Source organism: Lichenostomus cassidix, chromosome 7 (genome assembly GCF_008360975.1).
Source record: "Lichenostomus cassidix isolate B80296 chromosome 7, HeHo_3.0, whole genome shotgun sequence".
Taxonomy (NCBI): Eukaryota; Metazoa; Chordata; class Aves; order Passeriformes; family Meliphagidae; genus Lichenostomus; species Lichenostomus cassidix.
Window position 1 is genome coordinate 2,423,336 of NC_139488.1, and position 21,923 is coordinate 2,445,258.

The 21,923-nt window shown below is 47.9% G+C and overlaps 1 protein-coding gene across 1 annotated transcript; it reads left to right on the forward strand.

The window, feature by feature from the left end:
- Positions 1–1,105: 1,105 nt before the first annotated feature.
- ATIC (5-aminoimidazole-4-carboxamide ribonucleotide formyltransferase/IMP cyclohydrolase) lies at positions 1,106–20,336 on the forward strand. The gene is made up of 16 exons (XM_085065724.1): positions 1,106–1,263; positions 1,766–1,892; positions 3,032–3,108; positions 4,078–4,144; positions 6,362–6,450; positions 7,746–7,897; positions 8,029–8,185; positions 9,358–9,483; positions 9,575–9,682; positions 10,904–10,989; positions 11,536–11,625; positions 12,527–12,655; positions 13,586–13,678; positions 18,385–18,567; positions 19,413–19,568; positions 20,020–20,336. The coding sequence occupies exons 1-16, from the start codon at positions 1,242–1,244 to the stop codon at positions 20,137–20,139; spliced, it is 1,782 nt and encodes a 593-aa protein (XP_084921850.1). The 5' UTR covers positions 1,106–1,241; the 3' UTR covers positions 20,140–20,336.
- The last annotated feature ends 1,587 nt before the right edge of the window (positions 20,337–21,923 follow it).

Here is a 21,923-nt window from a genome sequence, read left to right on the forward strand (position 1 = left end):
TGTTGCTGAGACTAATACATACACTGGGTTTATTCGGTCTGTTTGGTATTTCTGGCTTGACTCTTCCTCACACAGACAATACTGCCCAAGCCCAGAGACTCACAAATCACAGCAGCCAAGTGTCTGGGCCTTCCAGCTGCACTTGCGTTGTACTTTCCACCTTTTTGCCTGCAAGAGCTAAAAACTTCCACTTATTCCTTCCTTTCCAATGCAAGTGAAGAGCCCAATGCAGTGTAAGTGCTCTGGGAGCTGCAGGTGTGCAGTGAACACCCGTGTGGTCGATGAAAACGGGGCAGAAGTCCCCAGGGATGTCTCAGGGGCCTGGCCATGCTGACATTATTGCTGATTCAGGATCACCAGGTGGGACCAAGGCTTGTGCTGCAGATTACCCGCAGAGCTCTCTCCCTGCAGAGCACTGCTGTCCCGGTGCTGCAGCTAAACCCTGCTGGGGCACAACAGGGATTTTAACCAGTTAAAACCAACACATTCAGGCACTGTTAGCTGTGAGTCACAAGCTAGAGTGAAAATGAGCAAAGCTCTTTTGCACGGAGTATCAGGGAACTTGGAGGCCTGTAAAGGAAAAAGCTCCCCCTGATAGCTCTCCTTACAGAGGGAAATTACAAATAAATAAAGGAAGAAAAGCATCATTTTACCTCAGACTTGGTAAATGAATGTTTTGCCTCTGCCCGTGGGGAAGCTCTGCAAGAGGATTTTCCACAGATGGAACTCCTGCAAAAAATTAATGGTCCTTGCTGCACCACCTTCCCCTGCGATGAGGAATAGCCTCATCTGCACCTCGTTTTTCACCTGTGCACTAAGCTGGGGGTCTCACTGGGGACACTTCTGTGTATGTGGTGCATCCATGTGTGTGCACATACATGTAGCTGTGTGTGGTGCACCAGTGCACATATATGCACGTGTGTAGGGTGCGTGTTTCTGTACGTTCGGTGCACCCATGCTGTGCACTGAGCACATGTGCGGGGGGCGGGCACACCTCAGCACACCCGTGTCGCACACACGATCACACACGGGCCATCCTCGCCCTGCAGGCCACCGCAGTGTCACCCCGAGGCTACACTGTGCCCTCAGCCACACGTGCCACCCGCCCGGGGCACCGCCGCATTCCCCGCCCCGCCGGGCCGCCCCCTCCGCCTCCCGCCCCGTGCGCCCAAATCCCGCCGGGCCGCCGCCGCTCGTCCTTTCCGCGCTCCCTCCGCGCCTCCCGCACCACCCACGGCGCCATGGCCGCGCGGCAGCAGCTCGGTAAGGCGGGGGGTGATGGCGGCGGGAGGGTGCCGTGAGGGGTGCGGGTGCCCTGCGGCCCGCCATGGCCGCCCGTCGCTCAGCGGCGCGGCCCCGGAAGGCGCCTAGCGCTGCTCCCGCGCCGTGTGCCGGGCGGCGGGCGCTGGTTCTGCCCGGGCGGGCGGGCGCTTGTTCCTGGGGCAGGGCTGGGGGGAGCTGTGGGCGCCAAAGCCATGAGGCCCCGCGCTGTTCTACCCCGGGCCGCCTGGCCCTTGTTCCCGGGGCAGGGCTGGGGGAGCTGTGGGCGCTGAAGCCATGAGGCCCCGCGCTATTCGCCTCATTCCTGAGCTGCGGCCTGGCCCGAGGGGCGGCTTACTCTGAGGAGAAGCGCCAAGCTCTAGTGCTGCCCTTCCCCTCGCCACAGGCACTCCGAAACTACGGAACCTGTAAAAGGTTCGCTCGCTTAGTCCTGTTGTTTTCTCTGTTCCACTGTTAAAACTCCAACACTCTTCCCGCCTGCCAGCTTTACTCAGCGTCTCTGACAAGACCAACCTGGTGGAATTTGCGAAGAGCCTGAATGCGCTTGGCCTGGGTTTGATTGCGTCCGGAGGAACAGCCAAGTCCCTGAGGGATGCTGGCTTGCCTGTCAGGTACACACACTGCCCTGGACATCGCCGCCAAAAATGCTCCTTTGCGCCCTGAGGTTATTTAAATTGTTTTCTCTGTGAACAAAAGTGAGTGGAAACTGGTCTGAAAGCAAGTCTTCCCTTCCAAAAAAACCCCAAAAACCCTGCCCCAAAGCAAACTTCAGAATCTTGTTGTCCAGGGCTCTGTTGGCTGAGGAGCCTTACTGTGCAGAGAGGTGTTGGAGCCTTTTGTTGGGATGCCTTGTCTGTCTCCAGCCAGCTTGGTTTCCATGGGACAATCTGGCACCTTGATGTTCATAATCTGGCCCTAGTGCTGCTCCTCACAGCCAGGTGCAAGCTGATCTTTGCCTGGGCCTGGGACAGCAGTGATCTCTCAGGAAAGTGTTGAAGCTCACTGGAGTTCATTGGTCACAAATAATTTTCACAGTGCAAGCACTTAGTGCAGACAGAGCCTTTAAGTTTTGTGCATCCACTGTTGGAAGAGTTGTTTACAGTCACTGGCTGGTTTAGCCCATGATTCTGGGTAAATTAGTTCTGGTTTCTTCCACGATGTGATTGAAAACACAGCTCTGGACAATTAAAAATGCATTTCAGTGGGGTGATGAAAAAAAGTCAATTATTTGGCAGAAGAGGTGACTGTGACTCTGTTTTGCTCCCCATGAATGCAGTGGTTGGCCCCTGGGGCACATCAGCACGAGTCTACATCACCCCCAGAGCTCACTGTTACCCAGCACTTGGCTGTGTCTCTCCAGCTTCTTTCCTTGGCTGTGCTATCAGTGAAGCCTGAAGCAAGGATGCTCACTTTTCCCATTCCCTCATTATTGATATTGACCACCCTAAACAGTTCCAAGGAGTGCTGAAACTAAGCTGGAAGGAAGAGTACCTTCACATGGCCTTCCATTCTCTCTGTAAACTGTCTTGACTTGAGATTTGCTTATCTTGGTTATTCAGTGTATTCAAGAAATAACTGTTCAGCATCTTTGAGTGTGACCCATGAACCTTATTTTCATTCATGGGAACAGCAGTTGTTGCCCCTTAGGGAGGTTTTGTAGTGAAATTTACACACTTTTTTGGTTTGGGTCATTCAAGCTTTAGATAAAGTCAGTATAGCACATCTGTTACTGTGCTGTTCTCTTGGGCAGAGATGTTTCGGACCTGACAGGCTTCCCTGAGATGCTGGGTGGACGTGTGAAAACCCTTCATCCTGCAGTCCATGCTGGTATGTTTCTGCTAATTTTTCATTCTAAAAGAGGACAGGGAGGGTGGGAAGGAGGGGTTGACAGATGTCTTTTAAGAGTTGTGTGGAAGAACGGAGTAATGCGAGCAGATTCACCCCAGGAGCAGAAGGAGAGGTGAAAAGCCACAGGGTGGAGAGGTGCAGGGTGGCTGAATTACTTCCTTGTTGCTTCGCTGGCATCTCTGCAGTTAGCAGAGCTCTCTCCCCGGGGCTATAAGTAACAGAGCTCCTCTGTAAATGCCGTTGCAGAGTCAGCTGCAGACATGCTCGGGCAGGGAGCTCCACGGAGTTTAACCTATGAATGGGTCTGGTGTGTAGCATGAAGAACACAACAGCATGGTCCTTAGGGGTGATTTCTGCATCCTCTGATGTTCTCTGGCAGGGAACATCTCTGATAACTGGTCTATCTGCATGTTAATCCATGTGCTCTTTCATCTCCTGTTGCTGTGCTTGAAGTACCTCAAGTGGAACCTGCTGCCCATCATATGTGAGGGCTCTGATATTGCTGACCCCAGGATTGTGCTGTTGATAGTGCCAGCCTGTCACCCTCGTGTTTCTCCGAGTTCCTAGACCCCACCAGCCCCCTACACTGCTCATTCTCTCCTGCTTCCCTTGTCTCTCAGGGCAGGTGCCCTTTTGCTCTCCCTGGAAGTCCTTAATGACAGTTTCAGTGTTTTAAGGGTAACACCTGTGTGCTTGTAAAGTACATTGTTGAGATTGCTGCTCAGCACTTGGGGTGCTCTAGGATTTAGCATTGAGGGAAGAACAGTTAGTGTGGAAAGATTCTGTAGAGCAGGATAATGGAGGAGGGGCTGAGGGTGTTGTCTAAACTGGAAAGTTCATGATAGAAAGTCTCTGAGGAAAAGCACAGTCTGAAGAGATATGTTGAATTAAAAACCTGTTGGTGATTTAGTTATTTTTTAATGAAGATGCACTGTTTTTTGTAATTAGGCATCTTGGCTCGCAATATTCCAGAGGATAACGCTGATATGAAGAAGCAGGATTTCAGCCTTGTAAGGTAAATGCTGGGGGATGTGATGGAATCCATCAGTAATCAAAAGCCTACACTAGAGCCCAGTCAGCACCAGGGAATGGGAGCAGTAGAGATTGTAACATCTACACACCAGCAGATCTGCTGTCTCCTTACTTTGCCCTGGCAGGAGGTATTACCTATTTAAAAATACAGTTTTCTACATGTGCATCTTCATCACTTGTAGTGAGAGAAAACTAAAACAAAGTTACATTGTGGTTTCTACAGGCAACTCAGAGGTCTTAATTTCTTCTGGTTCCCTGGGAATTTTGACACGTTACACAGTCAGTGTAGGGCCACATTACACGTGTTACCGAGTTGAGTTCAGTACTTTTGAAGCATCTTCCCTCAGGTTCCACATGTCTCATCAGATGGCAATTCCTGATTTTGAAATGCTTGCTTAGTAAATATACCCTTTGATATTTGCATAATGTTTACTGAGTTTCAACACATAAATAAAGAATAGACACGGAAACTGGGTCAGGAACACGCCGTTTGTTGAGACAGAAAACACACAGATAAGAGACAGAAAACTTAAACTTTGAGAGCTGTCTTGGGAGCAAGTGAGCTGCATCCAGAAGCTGAAGTAACACAGTTTGTGCACTAATGTACCAGAGATTTATTTTTGTTTCAGTTTTTGCTAGAATGTGTTTACTTGGTTCAGTCACATGGGGCAGTCTGAGGCTGTGTGTAACCAACTGGTGTTAACATCCAGCTACTGCTTGTGAATACCAGTTACACATCAGGGATAGCTCCTGGTTTAGGACCAAATGGCTGAGCTGGACATAGCAAATTGTAGGTATAGCCAGGGTGGGAGGTACAGTACGACTGTGGGCCAGAATCCATCTGGAGTTTTTTAAAATTACTTTTAAAAACTGATGGATGGATTTCCAGGCTGAATTTGAAAACCTGAAATTTAAAACCGCAGGAATCCTCTTAGATGGCTCAGCAGTGGTGGCTCTTCAGAGCACACTGCATATTAAAGCAGGCTCTGCTGAATTGCAGGGGGAATAACATGCCCTTACATCAGTGACTTATGGTGCACTTGCATCCAGACTGATAGCTTGGATTCAGGTTCTCTTGCAAAAAGCAGAAGTAGCTGATCCTCAGCAGGACTGTCTTTGCATAGTTGCATAAAATTTGCATATCCAAGTCAATGTAGGAAAGCCTGATACTGATTGTCTTGGTTTGCACAGATAACAGCATTAGCAGTGTTAAAGTCCACAGATTCCTGATGGTTTGCAACAGGTCAGGAGCATGAATGGAATGGGGGAAGTGGGCATTAGAAACAGAAGAGACAATAAAAGACATTGTAGGGAATCTAGAGACACGGTGGGTTCTGAAAGCTGTACTGGAAGCTTATCATCCCTTCTGCTGGAGTTCAGATGGAGTGGGAACAAAGGAATATTATAAGTTGGACACAAGGGTACTCGTCACAGCAGTTCACTGCCATACTGAGCACACCTAGGAGTCCAATACCTTCATGTACTTAGATCAAGAGAGTAAATTAATTCTCTTGGATTAAAAACACTGTTTGTGAAGGTCAAAACAAATCCCTCCTTTCAGTGCAGTTCCTGTGGCACTGGTAGGATGGGACAGGCAAGTTATTACATTGTGCTCACTGGAATACAGACCTGCTTCTAAATCAGATGGAAAAACTAATTCCAGTAAGGTCCAGTCTTAGCTTGAGAGGAAAAAGCCGATTTTCTCCTCTGCTTTCATGTGCTACAGAGGCTTTATGGCATTTGGGCTGCACACTCAGGTTTCATATGTTGGTATTTTAAAAGTCCAGAAGGTGACATGTAGGCCATTTTCTGCTCTTGGAAAAGTTGTGGAAAATTAGATTGAAAAAAAGGTTAGATTACTTTGTTTGCAATGGACCTTCCCTGGGTGCTTGCTCTGTAATGAGAATTGGTGGATGCTCATTTTCAGTATTGCTGAGAGCCCACTGTGAGGTCCTTTGAAATGGCTCAAGTTGTGCACCAAAATCACGAGACATTTATATCCAGGCACATGTATTTAAAGAAGCTTTTCCTTTAAACTTGCCTTTGGGCTGAGCTCCACTCTTGGCCACAGCATTTTACATTGGTCCCTGATCTGACAAACAAGACCATAAAATCAGGGGTGATACCTTGTGCTTGCCAAGCCCAGTTTGGCACTTTTATTTCTTGCTGAATAACCCAGTTTTCCCCCCTCAATTCTCAGAGTTGTAGTGTGCAACCTGTACCCCTTTGTGAAGACTGTATCTTCTCCCGGTGTGACTGTACCGGATGCAGTGGAAAAGATTGATATTGGTAAGTTAAAGGGAGAGCAAATCTGCTTTCCAGACACACTCAGTGCTTCTGAACTCTGAGTGGTCTCAATTCTTCTGTTTTTGTTTGGTGGCCTTGCACACCTAGAAGGGAAGTCTGCTCAGGAGCTGCAAGGAGCAGACTGAAGGCATAGCTGGGTAAGCATCATTGCTCCTAAGGAATTAAAATGGCCTTAACAGGCTTGCAAGGCATGCTGCATGTGGGGCAAGTCATGCACTGCCCAAAAGGAGTCTGAGAGCTGTGCTAGGAAAGGCCAGCTGGACCATGCTTCCTACTGAAACATGGGGAGCAGACTAAACCCCTTTTGCAGCCTCTGACAGTGTAATAGAAATTAAAAAAAACATGAGCTTTGGAGAGCAAAAGCTGAACCACTGAAAGTGCTCTGAGGGTGGCTGAGAACTTCATGGCAGGAAGGCATTTCAAGGAAAAGGGTTGGTCTGAATCTGTGGGAGAGTACTCAGGACCTGAGTTGGGAAGCATGGAGACCTGCATTAGCATGTTTTCTCTTGCTGCTAGTTATTAACCCCCAAAGGCTTGCTGTGCCTTCGCTGCAGCATCTCTGCTTGGCAGCCTGTGAGCAGTACAGGCAGTTTTGTGCCATGCGGTTGGATTGGGATTGGATTTTCTTGCAGTAGTTTAGTCCAAATGATGCCCAGCAGAGCTCTCTGTTAAATGTTTTATGGAGTAATACTTGCTCTGCATGAAGCAGTGCCAGCCTCTACTTTTCCTTTGCAACAGCCTAGTATCTTGTATGATTTAAAGAGTTGCAGTAGCTGTGCAGTCAGACTGAAGGGGAAAGTGTGGCATTTTATCTCACACAGAGGACCTGGGCAAGATTCATTATTATTTGCAGAGACATTTGGGAACCTCTGTTGTTTGGCAGTGTGAAAGCAAATCTTTCTGCAGACCCCTGCCAAGCCCAGTGTTGCAGAGGATGGTGTTTAAGGCATGTGTAGGGACAGCCATCTTCTTTGGGATGTGGCTGTGCTGCTTGGAGATATTCTTGCCCCAGTTGCTCATCACAACCCACAGCCTGTTTCCTCACCCTTGGTCTGCCAAAGCCAGGCAGTGTGCACCTTCACCAGCAGATTGAGTCACACCCACCAACCCTGTGCATTTTGAAGAGCACTCTCACCCAGCTGTGTGCTGGAGGGAGGAGACACATTCATCTGGCACAAAGGATTGATGGTGCATGTCCCTTCTGGGCCTCAGCCATGCCCCCTGATCGTGCTGTGTCCAGGAGGGAAGTGCTGCATAGCTGTGCCTGTCTCTTGCAGGGGGAGTGGCTTTGCTGCGGGCAGCTGCCAAGAACCATGCCCGTGTGACAGTCGTGTGTGACCCTGCAGACTACGCTGCAGTAGCTAAAGAGATGGCAGCATCAGGGGACAAGGACACTGCCATGGAAACCCGGCGGCTGCTGGCACTGAAGGTTGGTCACATTTCCTTGCCATGAAGGGCTGGGCCAGGCTCACCTGCCTTTGGTTCTTTACCTTTTTAAACACCACATCTGCTGTAAGTTGATGGTTCTAAGTTGTCAGGTGTTCCGTGCTGTGTCCCCAGGCCTTCACCCACACTGCCCAGTATGATGCAGCCATCTCTGACTACTTCAGGAAGGAGTACAGCAAGGGAGTGTCCCAGCTGCCCCTGAGGTATGGCATGAATCCTCACCAGAGTCCTGCGCAGCTCTACACCACAAGACCCAAACTGCCCCTGACAGGTGAGGCCCTGGCCATGCTGGCTGAAAGGGAACTCTGGGATAGCTGGGAACAGAGGTGCTTGAACATGTCTTTGAGTGACCTTAGTCCAAGGGATGGCCAGCAGTGCCTTCCCAACTGCTTTATTAGTGAGTGGCACTAACTCTGCAGTTAAAAGGTTGAGCTGTATGAGATGGGAAACCAGCTCTGCTGAGCCCTAGAAGGCTAATTGCAGCTCTGTGCTCTCTGTTGCTGTAGGATTGTGTGTCCAAGATACTTTGAACAGATTTATGTAGTGTACTTTGTGCTTGACATTGGATCCATATTTTGCAAAGGAAAACCTCGTCATCCTTTTAAGATGCTTTTCTACTTGCCATTTTCCTTGTTTAGTATCTTCTTTTTTCTTGTGTCACTATTTACTCTGCCTAGAAACCAAGCTGCTCTTCTCTAGGTTGAATTGGTTTTGTTCTTTTTTTTTCTTTATTTGATGGTTTTGAGCAGGGGTTTATTACCTTGGTTTTGCAGAATGCTGCTTCTGCTGATGGTGGCAGCAGGAAGGCATACTAGTCCCAGTTGCAAGTCTGGGACAGCGCTGGTGTGTCTCTCTGTCATTTTACAGGGTGTGCTGCTCACCACAGTGTTGTTGTAGTGAGGGAAACCCCTGTTTTGGAGGCACAGTCTGGCTATTCTTGTTCTTGAGAGTGCTTTCAATGGTTGCAGGCATTGTCCTGTTGAATAAAAAGTGAAGCTTTGTGTTGTAGCATTTTCCCCATTGCATCTCTCGGATCTCTTAGGAAGCTTTTCCATTCCTGCACTGAAGGTTGATTTGCTTGCAAGTCTGCTTCCCAGTATGGCAGCAGAACAATGCTATGTTCACTCCTCTGGGATGTGGATTATTGTTAAAATGATCTTTTTTCCTCCAGTCTCCCAAAATGCTCACAGTGCTGCCATGTCAGAGTACGAGCAGTTCTTCTCTCAAGGCCAGAGCAAAATGTTTTGAGAGCAGACTTTTAAATGGCCTTTACTCTTGGTGTGGATTTCTGGGCACTCCACCAGTTGCTGAGGAGCCAGGGTCATTGAACAAGAACAGATTGTAGTGATTTCAGTGCTCACTGGGAGGCCCTTTGTGCTGGCTTTGCAGGCTCTGGGGAGAGGGCTTTGCCTGCTTTAACGTGTTCTTGTGCTGTGTTTGCAGTGGTCAATGGCTCTCCCGGCTTCATCAACCTCTGCGATGCCCTCAATGCCTGGCAGCTGGTGAAGGAGCTCAAGCAGGCGCTGGGCATTCCGGCCGCGGCCTCCTTCAAGCACGTCAGTCCCGCAGGTAGGGTGGGGCTGCAGCCTCCCCCGGCTGGGTGGGCAGGTCCTGGGGCAGGCAGCACAGTCTGAGTGCCCTGGCTCGTGTTTCCCACTAGGTGCTGCTGTTGGAGTTCCTCTCAGCGACGAGGAGGCCCAAGTGTGCATGGTGCACGACTTGCACAAGACCCTGACGCCCTTGGCCTCTGCCTACGCCCGGAGCAGAGGTGAGGGCTCTGAATAACCACAGCTAACCAATGTGGCCAAAGAGCTGAGCTCGGGGTCAGCACCAGAGCAGCATCCTCAGCTCTTCCCTTTGTACACACTCCTTCCCTGGAGGGGTTTCCTCCATGAGGATCTGCCTGACTGCCTACTGAAAATTACTTTCCAAGAGAGCAGCCGTTGTGTACTGTTCCAAAGAGCTAAAACTAGGATTCTGTTCCTTGATGTATATGGAAGATCTGTAAGATGATATTTTTTTAAATTTAAGTGTGCACTTACAAACATACACATGTATATATGGGGTTTTGACTAAAGGATGTGGATAAACAGCAGTGCAGGTAGCACACTCAGCATTGGGGTGCTTAGGAATATTTACCCTGACTAGAAATGTTCCTGTCTGGTATTCAGTGGCTGTTTTTTAATGCTTTTGTACTGCACAGCTCACAAAAAACCCCTAAAAAAGTAAACAAAACCAGCTTCCTCTGCTTAGCTGAGATACTTTGCTACGTCTTTCGTTTTCCATGGCATTCGTAGAAAATCTGCACAGATCATAGAAAACAAGGCAAACTTGCTGAGGAGCACATTGGTTTGGGTTCATTCTCCTCAGACCACCTTTGAGTGTTGCTCTCACAAAACCATTGCATGATTGCTAGAGAAATAAACCCTTAGAATGGCAGGGACAGAAGAATTGACCTTGCTGAGTAGTGGAGCATTTGTGATGGAATTGAAAAATTGAAACCTTAGCTATGCCATTAAATATAGAAAATACTAAAAAAAAAAAAAAAAGAAGAAAAAAGTTGCTACATTTCTGGGTCTGCTTTCTTGCAGGAAAAGCCAGGTGGGAGCATAGCCATCTAAAAGCTTTCCTCTTTTTCCAACTGTCTCCCATCTAAAATCTTTCTGTGTGATCCTTGCCTCTCCTTGTCCTCTTGCCACCAAGGGTACAGCTGAGCTGCTTGCAGTGCTGGAGGTAGTCATTACAGAGTTAGAGCTTTGACAGAGGCAGTGAAGAAGGAAGAATATCTGAACTTTGGGAATATTTAAAGGTCCATGTGTTTGAGGTAGGATTTTTCATCCTTGTTGCTTTTATGGCCTCTCTTTTTTGGTTATTTTTGCTGTGGGATTAAATTCTTAGCTCTCATAGCAATTGACTGGACTGTAGGAGTGAAGAGTTTTCTTTGTCTGATGCTGTAATTCCATAAATGAGTAAAATCAGGATTTTTCAGGTGCTGATCGGATGTCCTCTTTTGGTGACTTCATTGCCCTGTCTGACATCTGTGACGTGCCTACTGCCAAGATCATCTCCAGAGAGGTTAGTGACTCAGCAGCAAATCATTTCAGGGTAACAAGGAGAAGCACACCAGATGCAGCCACTGGTTTGTAACAGCCTTTTTGTTGGAATTTGACCCATTTTATTTGGAAGACTTTATCTGGTCCATTTTTGTAATCCATTTTTGTAATCCTCTGATCTGGAGTGCAGAATTTACACCAGTCTTTTGGTGGTGTTTTTTTCTCCTACCAGTTAATACCTGGCTGTGTGCTTGAGCCTGTGAAACAGCAGTGGTGCCAATGCTGCTTTCCAAGGAATGATTGCCAGCCTCTGGGAAGGAACCCTGGTTAGCCTGTCACAAGTGTCTGGTTGAGCAGCTATAATAGGAAAATAAAGGACTGGAATGCTTATGTCCAGCCCCTTGCCCAGGGCAGGAATTTGGACATAGGTTGCTGCATTGTAGGCTCAGCCACTTCCCAGGCTGGGCTTTTTTCATAGAATCTCCCTCCTGGAAATGGCAGGTGGAACTTTCAGGCTTAACCCCCTGTTCATTTTTCTCCTGTGGAAACTGAAATCTGTGTGTTGCAGGTGTCTGATGGTGTGGTGGCTCCTGGCTATGAGGAAGAAGCTCTCAAAATCCTTTCCAAAAAGAAGAATGGTGCCTACTGTGTGCTCCAGGTTTGTACCCTGCTCCTGTCAGGGATCAAGGTGGAAGCACCGACACTTTGGACCTGAGATGATGCACCTTTACAGGTGTCAGGTTGCCTTCCTAGTTCCTGCAGTGATTGTTGGGACTTTAAAACTACCCAGTTTTGGTGAACATGACTAATGGATCACAGATTGCTGTCAGGTCCTATTTCTGCCTGCCTCTGAGAGACAAATGAGCAGAGAACTTCACTATAGCATCACAAAAAGAAAATCCAAGGCTTAGCTGAAGTTTCAGTTGTAGTGTAGCTGCCAGGGGAGCTGGAGAAGATGGTGCAGGAGCTTCAGGCAAGAAGGAATGAAATTGCAGACAGCCTTGGCAGCTGATTACCTCCTGGAATTCAATTAACTTTGCAAGGAAGAGGTCGTATTGGTGAAGCCTGTATCTCCAGGGCCTGTCTGCAGAGGAGTGCTAAGGAAAGTTGGTCTGAAAAATTTCAGTGGTTTAGGGAAACCACATAAAGTGTGTGCAGACTCCTATTTGGAGCTGGTCACCTTACTCTGGATTGTTTCTTGTCTCAGTAACCTCAGCTGGAGCTACCAGAATTCCAAATAAGACCATGCATGGGTGGACCTGAGTGCAGTGTCACAGTTCCAGTTAACCTGATCCTAGGCTGGCGTAAATTAATTGTGCTTCCAGCTTGGATGGAGATGAGCCCCAAGAGTGCAGCTCTGGAAATAATCACATTGACTGTTCCCTTGAATGCCACAGAGAGTTGGGAGTTGTAGTTTGAGGTGTGTAAGAAGCAGCTCCAAATATTTCCACCTTCTTTTCGAAAGCTGGAAGTGTTATTGTTTTTCCCCTTTGTGTGAAAACTGGAAGACTGTAGATTTTGGTCTAAAAGTGTTTTTCTGGCCTGGCTTTGGCTTTCAGATGGATCCCCAGTATGAGCCTGATGACCTGGAGGTTCGGACTCTCTATGGCCTGAACCTGATGCAGAAGAGGAACAACGCGGTCATTGACCGGTCGCTGTTCAAGAACATTGTCACCAAGAATAAAAACGTGAGTGTGGGGAGATAAATGAGCTTACAGACACGTGGAATGAATGAACTGCTGTGCCTTCATCATGGAAGGCATCACTGGGCAATTTTAAGAGCTCCAAAAGTATTTTAATGAGATTCAACTGGCTCTTACCAAACAATGCAGCGAGCTTTCTGGACCTGATATACTTGGGTAAATCAAGATAGCTTTCCTTTGTTTTGATTCCTTGGATAAATAAGAGGAGCTGGACCTTTGCCATTACTGAGATTGCCGCAATATATGTGAATACTCTGTAAACAAGCTACCATGTGCAGTTTTTTATGGTGATACAGCCATGTGCTAAGGATCCATCACATCTCCTGACTCATTGTTTACATCACCCTTTTGTGGGCACTGTGTTGTGTAAACTCTGGCCTGGCTGCTCTTGCTCAGCAGTTAACAGCCCACATCACCAGCAAGTTTTCAGTGATTTCTTTGCCTCTGATCTCGTTCTCATTAAAAAAACAGATGTTAATGAGCACATGATTAGTCATGGGCTCAGAAGCAAGTTCAGACATTGAGGTAATAAAAATTGTTTTCATAAATTAGGAATGGAACTTAATAATGCAGACTTTGGGAGCTATTCTAATTGTTGTGGTCCTGCTTTTTGCCTATGAGCACATCTGATGACAGTAAGTCAGAATGGCTCCTTTGTGGAGGAATTTTCAGGCTTAAGGGCAATGATAGCACATGGTGAGATTGAGTCTTACCCCTGAGAGTTGGGAGATCAGCTGCTAAACCAATCATTTATAGGTTTTAATCTCAACAGCATTTGCTGGTGATTGAACAAAACAGGATATTTTTGGCTACCTTGTTTTCCCTGTCTCTGATTCAATAACTATGGTGGCTGGGGGCTGTGGAATGGCTGCTCCTGGATGACAGGAGGGTGTTGACTGTGATGTTCTGTTGCAGCTGCCTGAGGCTGCTGTCCGAGACCTGATTGTGGCCAGCATTGCTGTCAAATACACCCAGTCCAACTCCGTCTGCTACGCCAAGGATGGGCAGGTAACTGCAGCAGGGCTTTCCCCACCCAACTGCTGCCTGGAAAACCCTCCAGCACACAGGGAACTGCTGAACAGCTCCAGGGGAGCTGCCCTGCACAGTGCTCTGCAGAACAGCTCTTTCTCAAGGGGCTGCTTCAAAACTTTGCTGTCATGTTTTCATGGCAATGGTAGGGCTGGCTCTTCCAGTGGTGGGGTTGGAAAAGTTCTCATGTGCTTCTACATTATGGCCTTAAGTCATTTACTTTCTAACTACTCTGTTCTTTTACATCATTTTTCTCAGGGAGTGTTGTCATCAGTGTAGAGCCTTAGGAAATTACAGTAGATTTCACAGCTGGATTCTGGATGTCCAAACACTTCTTTATTTTAACTTTTTACATAGCAAAGAGGTGATATGCTTTGTTTTTTCCACCCATCCGGGTGCATCAAGAATTTTTGTTCTCCCTGATTCTGTTTTTTTAAAAAGTTGATGGTGGATGTGGGGCTTTATAGGGGAATTGTCAAATGTGTAATTGAGATTATGAATCATACAGCCACAGAATGGTTTGGGTTGGAAGGGACCTTAAAGCTCATCTCATTCCACCCCCTGCCATGGGCAGGACACCTTCCACTACCCCAGGTTGCTCCAAGCCCTGTCCAGCCTAGCCTTGGACACTGCCAGGGATCCAGGGGCAGCCACAGCTTCTCTGGGCACCCTGTGCCAGGGCCTCAGCACCCTCACAGGGAACAATTCCTTCTCATTATATAACCTAAATCTCCCCTCTTTCTGTTTGAATCTGTAATTAAAAAAAAAATCCTTTCTTTCCAAGTTATCACTAGGTGTTCAGCCTTATCAGTTACCTAAAAGTTGTTGTAAATGTATTAAAAGTTGTATTTTTGCCCAGATCATTCTTGTAATGCTGCTGTTCAGCTGTTTCTCTGTGCTCCATGGAAACTTTTCCACAGGCCTGGATTATTTTAAAAAAAACACAGGAGAAAAAGACAAAGAATATTCTTGAGCTTTAGTTCATCAGAAATCAGCAAAATGGATCGAAGAGTGAACCCTACAGGTAGAGACTGAGCTGCAGTGTTGTCCTTGCATTGGCACTGATGTGTGTTTGTCAGGTTGTTGGTACAGCTTGAAAACACTGCAGTGCTGTCTCAGGGCTTCCTGGGGTTGTGTGCTTTGTGGTTCCTCAGAATATATCTCTGGAGATCCAGCATTTGTCTTTGTTCCAGTTTATGGTGATTTTTTTTTTTCTTTTAAATGATTCTCTGCACTCAGGAGTGTTAGACCTCACAGCCCTAGAACAGAGGTGTCACTGTCTTTGCTCCTATTCCTTCATCACAGCAATTTCCAATTTCCCTGGTGCTTTTGCAAGTCTGGGCTGAACGTGGTGCTGCAGATGTTTCCAGAGTGTGTGTGGTAATGGATGTAGCACACAGAAGGGAGAGGGCAGGAAGGAGCAGGGAGAAGCAGCCTGGGCAGGCAGGGATTCAGCTGGCTGGGCTGCAAGGGTGGCTTGCAGATTTTAACCAAATACATTATGGGTAGCAGCTTCCACATTGGTACACTTCAAATGCTCTTCCAGGGTCTGACCTGCTTTGGGTTACATGAGCCAAGCCTGGGAAGTCCCAGCTTGCCTTCAGTCCCATTGCTTTTGGTTTTCCAGGGGTGATTTCAGCCTCCCAGCATCCCTAGGAAAGGGGGATGCCTAGGAAAGCTCTGGTGTGTGAGACATCCACAATGTTTGACAGCTTGGCTTCATGGGGCTCATGAGTGGATCAGCCACTCCAGCAAGGTAGTTGTGTTAGTACATTCTGGGAAAGTGTGGAGTGGGAAGCATTTCTGGACCTGAGTATCACTTAATTTGCAGGAAGCCAGCTGCCACTAATTGCAATAAACACTTGCACTTGTTCTGGCTGACTTTCAGCTTGTAACATGTTGATTTACACTTGCTTTAATGATACCATCATGTTTTAAATTAGCAATTTAAAATTATTCTTCCTTTATTCTCTGTACAGTAGCATAAAACAAACCTGTTAATTTACCTTACACTTTCCCAGTGACTTCATTGTTTTGTTTCTCTTCCCAGTGGTCAAGTCCTTTATTAGGTTTTTATATTTCCAAGTGTCTTTAGGGTATTTGTTTTCATTCATTATCCAGGGTAAATCTGAGTAAACCCAGACCAATCTGGATCATTTTGCAAGAATCCTTTGGGCATTATCCATCTCATCCACTCTGTGCTGTTGCACAGCATTCCAGCTATGGAGCATGTTTGACTCTCCTATGAACCAAAGTGTTTTAGTCAAGTAGTTCTTAATTTTCACCCAATCTTTTTTCTATTAAGTAATATTTTTTTTCTACTCACCCTGTGTTGCTGTCTCCTTTCACTGCTCACACTTAATAGGCTCTGCTTAAGCACTTTTGGATTCCCAGGAGATTAAACTCTGGAAGAAACATAATTAACTTTTTTTGTAGAAAAGGAGGAGAATGGCTCCTTTGGGGAGGATTTTGAGGTTTTGGCTGTGTTTTTGTATGGGGGAAGGGAGAGATGAGGTGTAGGAAAAAGGATTTTCATAAAGTGAAAAAGGCAGGATTCAGGTCTAGAGGTTGCATTGAGCAGAAGCTTGACCCACCTATTTCTCTTCTTTAGACCAGAAATTCCAGGCTGGATTGAGGAAATCTTCCCTAGCAGTGTTCCATCAAAACCTGTGGTTCTAAAACAGGCAAAACAGTGGCTCGAACCAGCATTGCAGATAAATCTCTGTAGATTTGGGGATGCTTGTGAAGAGTTTACAGGCTACATCACTTTGATCAACTGAAGTACAAAGTCCCTGCCACTTTGGGGTCGTTGAATACAAGCCAAAATTCAGTTACTCATCTCTTGACAAAATTTAGGTCAAAAAAATACATGATATATTTGAGTGGTTCACAGAGGAAAGGAAAAGGCTCTTTTAGAAAGGTTGTTGGGTGCTGACAGGTAGGAGAGCACCCTGTTCCATCACAGGACTGCCAGGTCACAGCTCACATGGGACATGGTGAAGATGAGGCACCATTCTGGCTGGGAAAGGGCAGAATGAAGAAGAAACTCATATTTTAGAAATTCAGGGATGTTTCATGGTATTTTGGCCCCTGCTAGCAGTAGTCAGTCTGATACTCTCCAACATCTGCATCCCCAGCTAAAAATCCCCACTTTAGCCTAGCCTTGCTAGTCCCACTGTGAAGGGCTGGGTGGCAGTTCCTGGTGTGCTGTGTGGCACAGCCAGCCCTCTCCTTTGTGCAGGGAGGGAGGATAAACCTGTGTGGAAGAGACAGCACACCAGTGTGCAGCTGGGATGGAGTTCCTTTGGGAACCAGAGTTCCCTGCAGGTTTAACTGGGAGGGTTGAGAGCAGAGGCTGGACCTCAGCAGGGTTTATCAGGGACAAGGTGCCACTAAACCATAACAAACTGCATCTGTTCCATATTTGTGCTACCACCAATATCCCTGTGGGTTTATTGTGCACTGATGACTTCAGTTATGGCTGAGCAGATTCTATCTGATAGCAGCCCAAACCTTTCATTTGCTCCTTGGGGGAACAGGATCCTGCAGAATGTTTTATGGTTCTGGTAAGAGGTGAAGTCACCGTGTCTTGATGAATGGGAAGACAAATGACTCATTGCTTTGAGGGCAGCCTCCAGCTTATGGCTTTACCATCTGTCCCAGGCTGAGCTGGGAACTCTGAGGCATTGGCCAGCACCTCCAGCCTCAGCACTGCATCCCTGGAGAACAGTGGGGAACAGCTTAGCTGTGGCTGAGCGGGAAATGATGGGAGAGATGTGTTTCCTGTCAGATCTCCAGACTGAAATGGCAGGAGCTCTGTAGGAAGCAGGACCCACAGGATGACCAAAGTTACCAGCCCAAGCTGACATGCCTGATGGCTGGGTCTGGCTACAGAAGCTGAGCAAGTGCTGTATTTTATAGCAGCTTCCTCAAGATAAAACCATGCCATGGATTTTGCTTGTCTGTTAGAGACCAAGCACAAGTGCTGTTAAATAAGGTTAGCAGCAGCTATTTTGAAAAGCCTGTATTCTGGCAGATGGCAGCACAGGAGATGTGTGTTAGCTCCAGGGCCTTGACAATTCATGGGGTGTTTTGGTGCCACTGAGCAGCATTCCTGAGTGAGCAGTGGGTTTACTTTCTTATCAGCCTTGCCAGACAAACTGCCCCTCATCCCCTGCACCTCTCAGATGATGTGGATAAGCTCTGTGTGCCTGACTCAATGGAGAGATGATGGTGTTTGGGTGACCTGGGCTCACGCATTAATGCTCTGACTGAAGTGCCCTGTTCCAGAAGGGGCAGGAAGGCATCCAGCTCTTGGCAGTCCCAATTGTATCTGTGACCTACAGGATTTTGTTTTGTCTTAAAAGCCATAATTGTATCACTCTCCTGAGGTTAAGGGTTTGAGTCTGATGGCTGCAGCTATATTATTTAGAAGAGTGAAAGAACATAAGTGTTTTGAGAGTGACTGTCAGCTCAGCAGAGCTGTGGAAGTTAGCAGTGCAGAGAGCTGGCCCTGTAACCAATTTACAGGATCAGGGATGCAGGCATTTCCCAAGTTCTCCCCACTAATTACTTACACTTTCCAGCTGGGTGAAGAGCAGCTAAATTGTGGGAGACCTTTCTGTGGCTTGTCTGGAATGCAGCTGTGGTTGTGACCTCAGCCTGCTTTGTGTCCCGGGCTGCAGGTGATCGGGATCGGCGCTGGGCAGCAGTCCAGGATCCACTGCACGCGCCTGGCTGGGGACAAGGCCAACAGCTGGTGGCTGCGGCATCACCCTCGAGTGCTGGGCATGAAGTTCAAGGCTGGTGTGAAGAGGGCTGAGATCTCCAACGCCATCGATCAGTATGTCACTGACACCATCGGAGAGGTAAGGGCTGCTCACTGCTTGCCCTGCAGGCACAGCTTCTGCCAGAGCCTTTGTGGAGGAATTACCCCTGCTGTGGGTGTTGTAAGGGGTGACCCCAGAGAGCTGGGGATCCTGGGCCCAGGGTGGTAATCCCCCGAGGTCATTTACTGGCCCTGTGGCAAAGTGTCCTGATTTGCCCCTCCAGTGCTGGAGCCTGGCTGTGCCTCAGTGAGCAGCTTGGCTTCAGCTCCTGGTTCTTCCCAGCAGTGAGGAGGTGTTCAGCCTACAGCTGATGTTCTAGTTCTCCCTGCCCTGTCAGTGGCACCTTCTCACCCAGTGCTGTTTGTTTGTGTGGCATTTCTCAATCCCTGTGACCTCCCCGTTACAGGCCACAGTGATACAACAAAATAGTATGTCCTTTTTAAGTAGCAAAAGCCAAGAGCTGGATGAGGCAGCTTGTGAATCACCTCGTGAGCAGTTGCTTGTTTAAGGGGGTAAGAGCTGGAGCAGTTGCCGTTTCAGAAAGTGAATCACAAATGAAGCTGCTGTTGGTCAGGGGTTAAGTCATCTACCAGGTGCCTGCTGGCATTTATGGAGCAGCATGCTGCAGGCAGAGCATCTTGGACTGAAAAGGGGTGGGGGGAGAAGGAATCCTTCAAGCCCTGTGGCCAGCAGAGGGAAGGAGTTAAAAGGATGCAAAAAGAGCTGATGGTGGTGGTGTGTTTTAAACCCCCCTGGTATGAAGTTCCCAGCAGCAGAGTCATGGAGCAGAAAGCCCAGTCAGAGGAATGCCATCACTCATCCCCCTGGCAGGAATTGCTGGGAGCTTTGTGCTCTGGGGCTGAGCTGGCTTCTCGTCCCTGCAGGATGAGGACCTGGTGAAGTGGCAGGCCCTGTTTGAAGAGGTGCCCAAGCAGCTCACAGCAGCAGAGAAGAAGCAGTGGATTGCCAAGATGACTGCTGTGTCCCTCAGCTCTGATGCGTTCTTCCCTTTCAGGGATAACGTTGACAGAGCCAAGCGGGTAAGGTCATGGCAGGGCCAGGAGGTTGGGGTGGAATGTCTGTGCAGCCTGAGCTTTTCATGTTCATTTTGTGTGCACTGCTGAGCAAAGTCCCTGCCCTGCACTGCTGGCTAGGATAGCAGATCCTGGGAAGGATGTTCCTGGTAGTTTCTGGTCTCACAAGGACAGTAATTATCCAGCCACTACTCAGTTTGTTGATTTGGGATCAAAAGGAGATTAAAGTTTATTAAACCATTTAATAATACCAATACAAGGCCTGTCACTTCCAGAGGAACCATTTGAGGGTTATTTCTGAACAGCAGAGAGAACTTCCTGCTCCCTTAAGGAGCAGCTTTGGGGGTGGAAGCCTTGGTTTGTTGGGTGGGTTATGGGTAAAGACTGGGACTGCTCCATCCAGGGGCGATTTTGGTTTTCCATCCTCTAATCCTTGCACTCCTCCCTGTCTGTGCAGAGTGGAGTGCAGTTCATCGCTGCCCCCTCAGGCTCCACTGCCGACGACGTCGTGATCGAGGCGTGCAACGAGCTGGGGATCACCCTGATCCACACCAACCTGCGCCTCTTCCACCACTGAGCCCTCTGGGCACAGCCTCACCTGCAGCCAGGCCTGCTGTGTCACTGCCATGCATGGGGGCTCCTGCAGCCTGTGCTTAGCAAGAGTTGGTCACTCTGGGAAGGCCTTACCCCCTGGTAAGGGAGAAGGAAGCGTTAGACGTTGGCTTCCAGTGTAGAAAACCAGTGTCTTTTTTGCAAATAAACTTAAAATTGTTAGCTGTGTGCAGTCAGTGTGGTCCCTGTCACCCAAATACTGTGTCCTCAGGAAAAAGGTTTGTTTTTGAGGAAGGTTTTGTGGTGCAGACTCTACTAATTCATTAGATGGCCTGTGGAATGGTGTGAAAGCCTGGCTTCTGCTCAGCTTCTCATGTGACTGATAAAGATCTGTGTTGTACTGAACTGAACTGGGTTGCAGGAGTTTTTTCTGAGTCAGCAGGGAGTTCTCCCCAGCTGCTTCTCATCTGTTACCCTTCTCCCTGAGGAGGAGAGGGGAGCATGTCAGTGGCATGGGGCATTCTGGGGTTTGGTGCACTGAATCCTGCCCTACACCCTGTGCTTTGGGAGTGCCACGTTGCTTTCTCCAAGGTGAAAGATGCATTGCCAGGCCTGTTCCCATACTGGGAGCAGAGCAGGGTTCACAGGCTGGAAGGGGGGAAGTGTCTGGAGCCACTTTCCTCCTCTGCTGCCCACAGTTTGCATTAAGCAGATTTGAAGTCTTGATTGGGAAAAAGCAAAGTGAAAATCTGGAGTGCAGTGAGAGGAGTGAAGGAAGAGCCCAGAGATGTTTTTGCTGGCAATCACTGTGCCCTTTCCAAAGGGATTTTCTCTTTTTGGTTCCATTTTATGAAATCTGCTCAGTTTTGCCCAGGAGCAGCCCAGAGTATTTCAGTAAACACTTTTGTGGGCTCAGCTGTTAGCTGGTGCAGAGCAGGGAGTGTGCACTTGTGCCCTTGGCCCAAGCAGGGCTGCACAGGTGGGTGAAATTTGGGGTGCTCCTGGCTTTGCTGCTGCCCTGCTGTGACTGTGGCCATGTATTTTGTTTTACCTGATTGTCTGTTTGATCCAGATGGGTTCAAATGGAGCAAAGCAAAGACCCTTCCTAGGGGATGTGAGTTATTTAAAATAACATAATCCACACACTGGTTCTCCTTTAACATTGTCATTCCATCTGCCCTTGCTCCAGCCTGAAAGGGAGTGAACTCCTCTCTTCTCTGATCTCTACAGTGGATTATTTTCTCTTTTCTGATCTCTACAGTGGATTATTTCCAAGTGAGTGGATTAGGCAGGACAGGATAGGGAGCATTCTACTTTTTTTGGTACAGATTAAGACAGCAATCCAAAATAAAAATTGTCCATTTCTTCCTGGCCCATTTGCTGTGCTAACCCAAACCCTGGCCTCTGAAAATTTTCTGTGCTGTTGCTTCCCATGAATTGTTGTTGCTTGGAATTTAACTTTGAAAGTTGGGCTTTGGGACCCTTTCTTCCACAGAGAAGAGTCCAAAATGTTCCTTACATATCTTCTCTGTCCCGTGTTGTGGCTGTAGCTGGCACAGACCCTGCTGTCAGGGTCTCTGGGGAATCTCTGTCCCATTCTTCACCTGCATCTTCTACAGCATTGGCTAAAACAGAGACAGGCAGCAAGAATCTGGCAGCTCTTGTTCTGTGTATTGCCCCAATCCTTTGTTTGCAGTCTGTTTTACTGAGGGAAGGTAATAGGTACTGACCTTCCAGGTGAGATCTGTGCATGAGATAGGAAATGTCTCGCTAAGGTGATACCTGTCTAGGGCATGTCTGCTGTCCTAC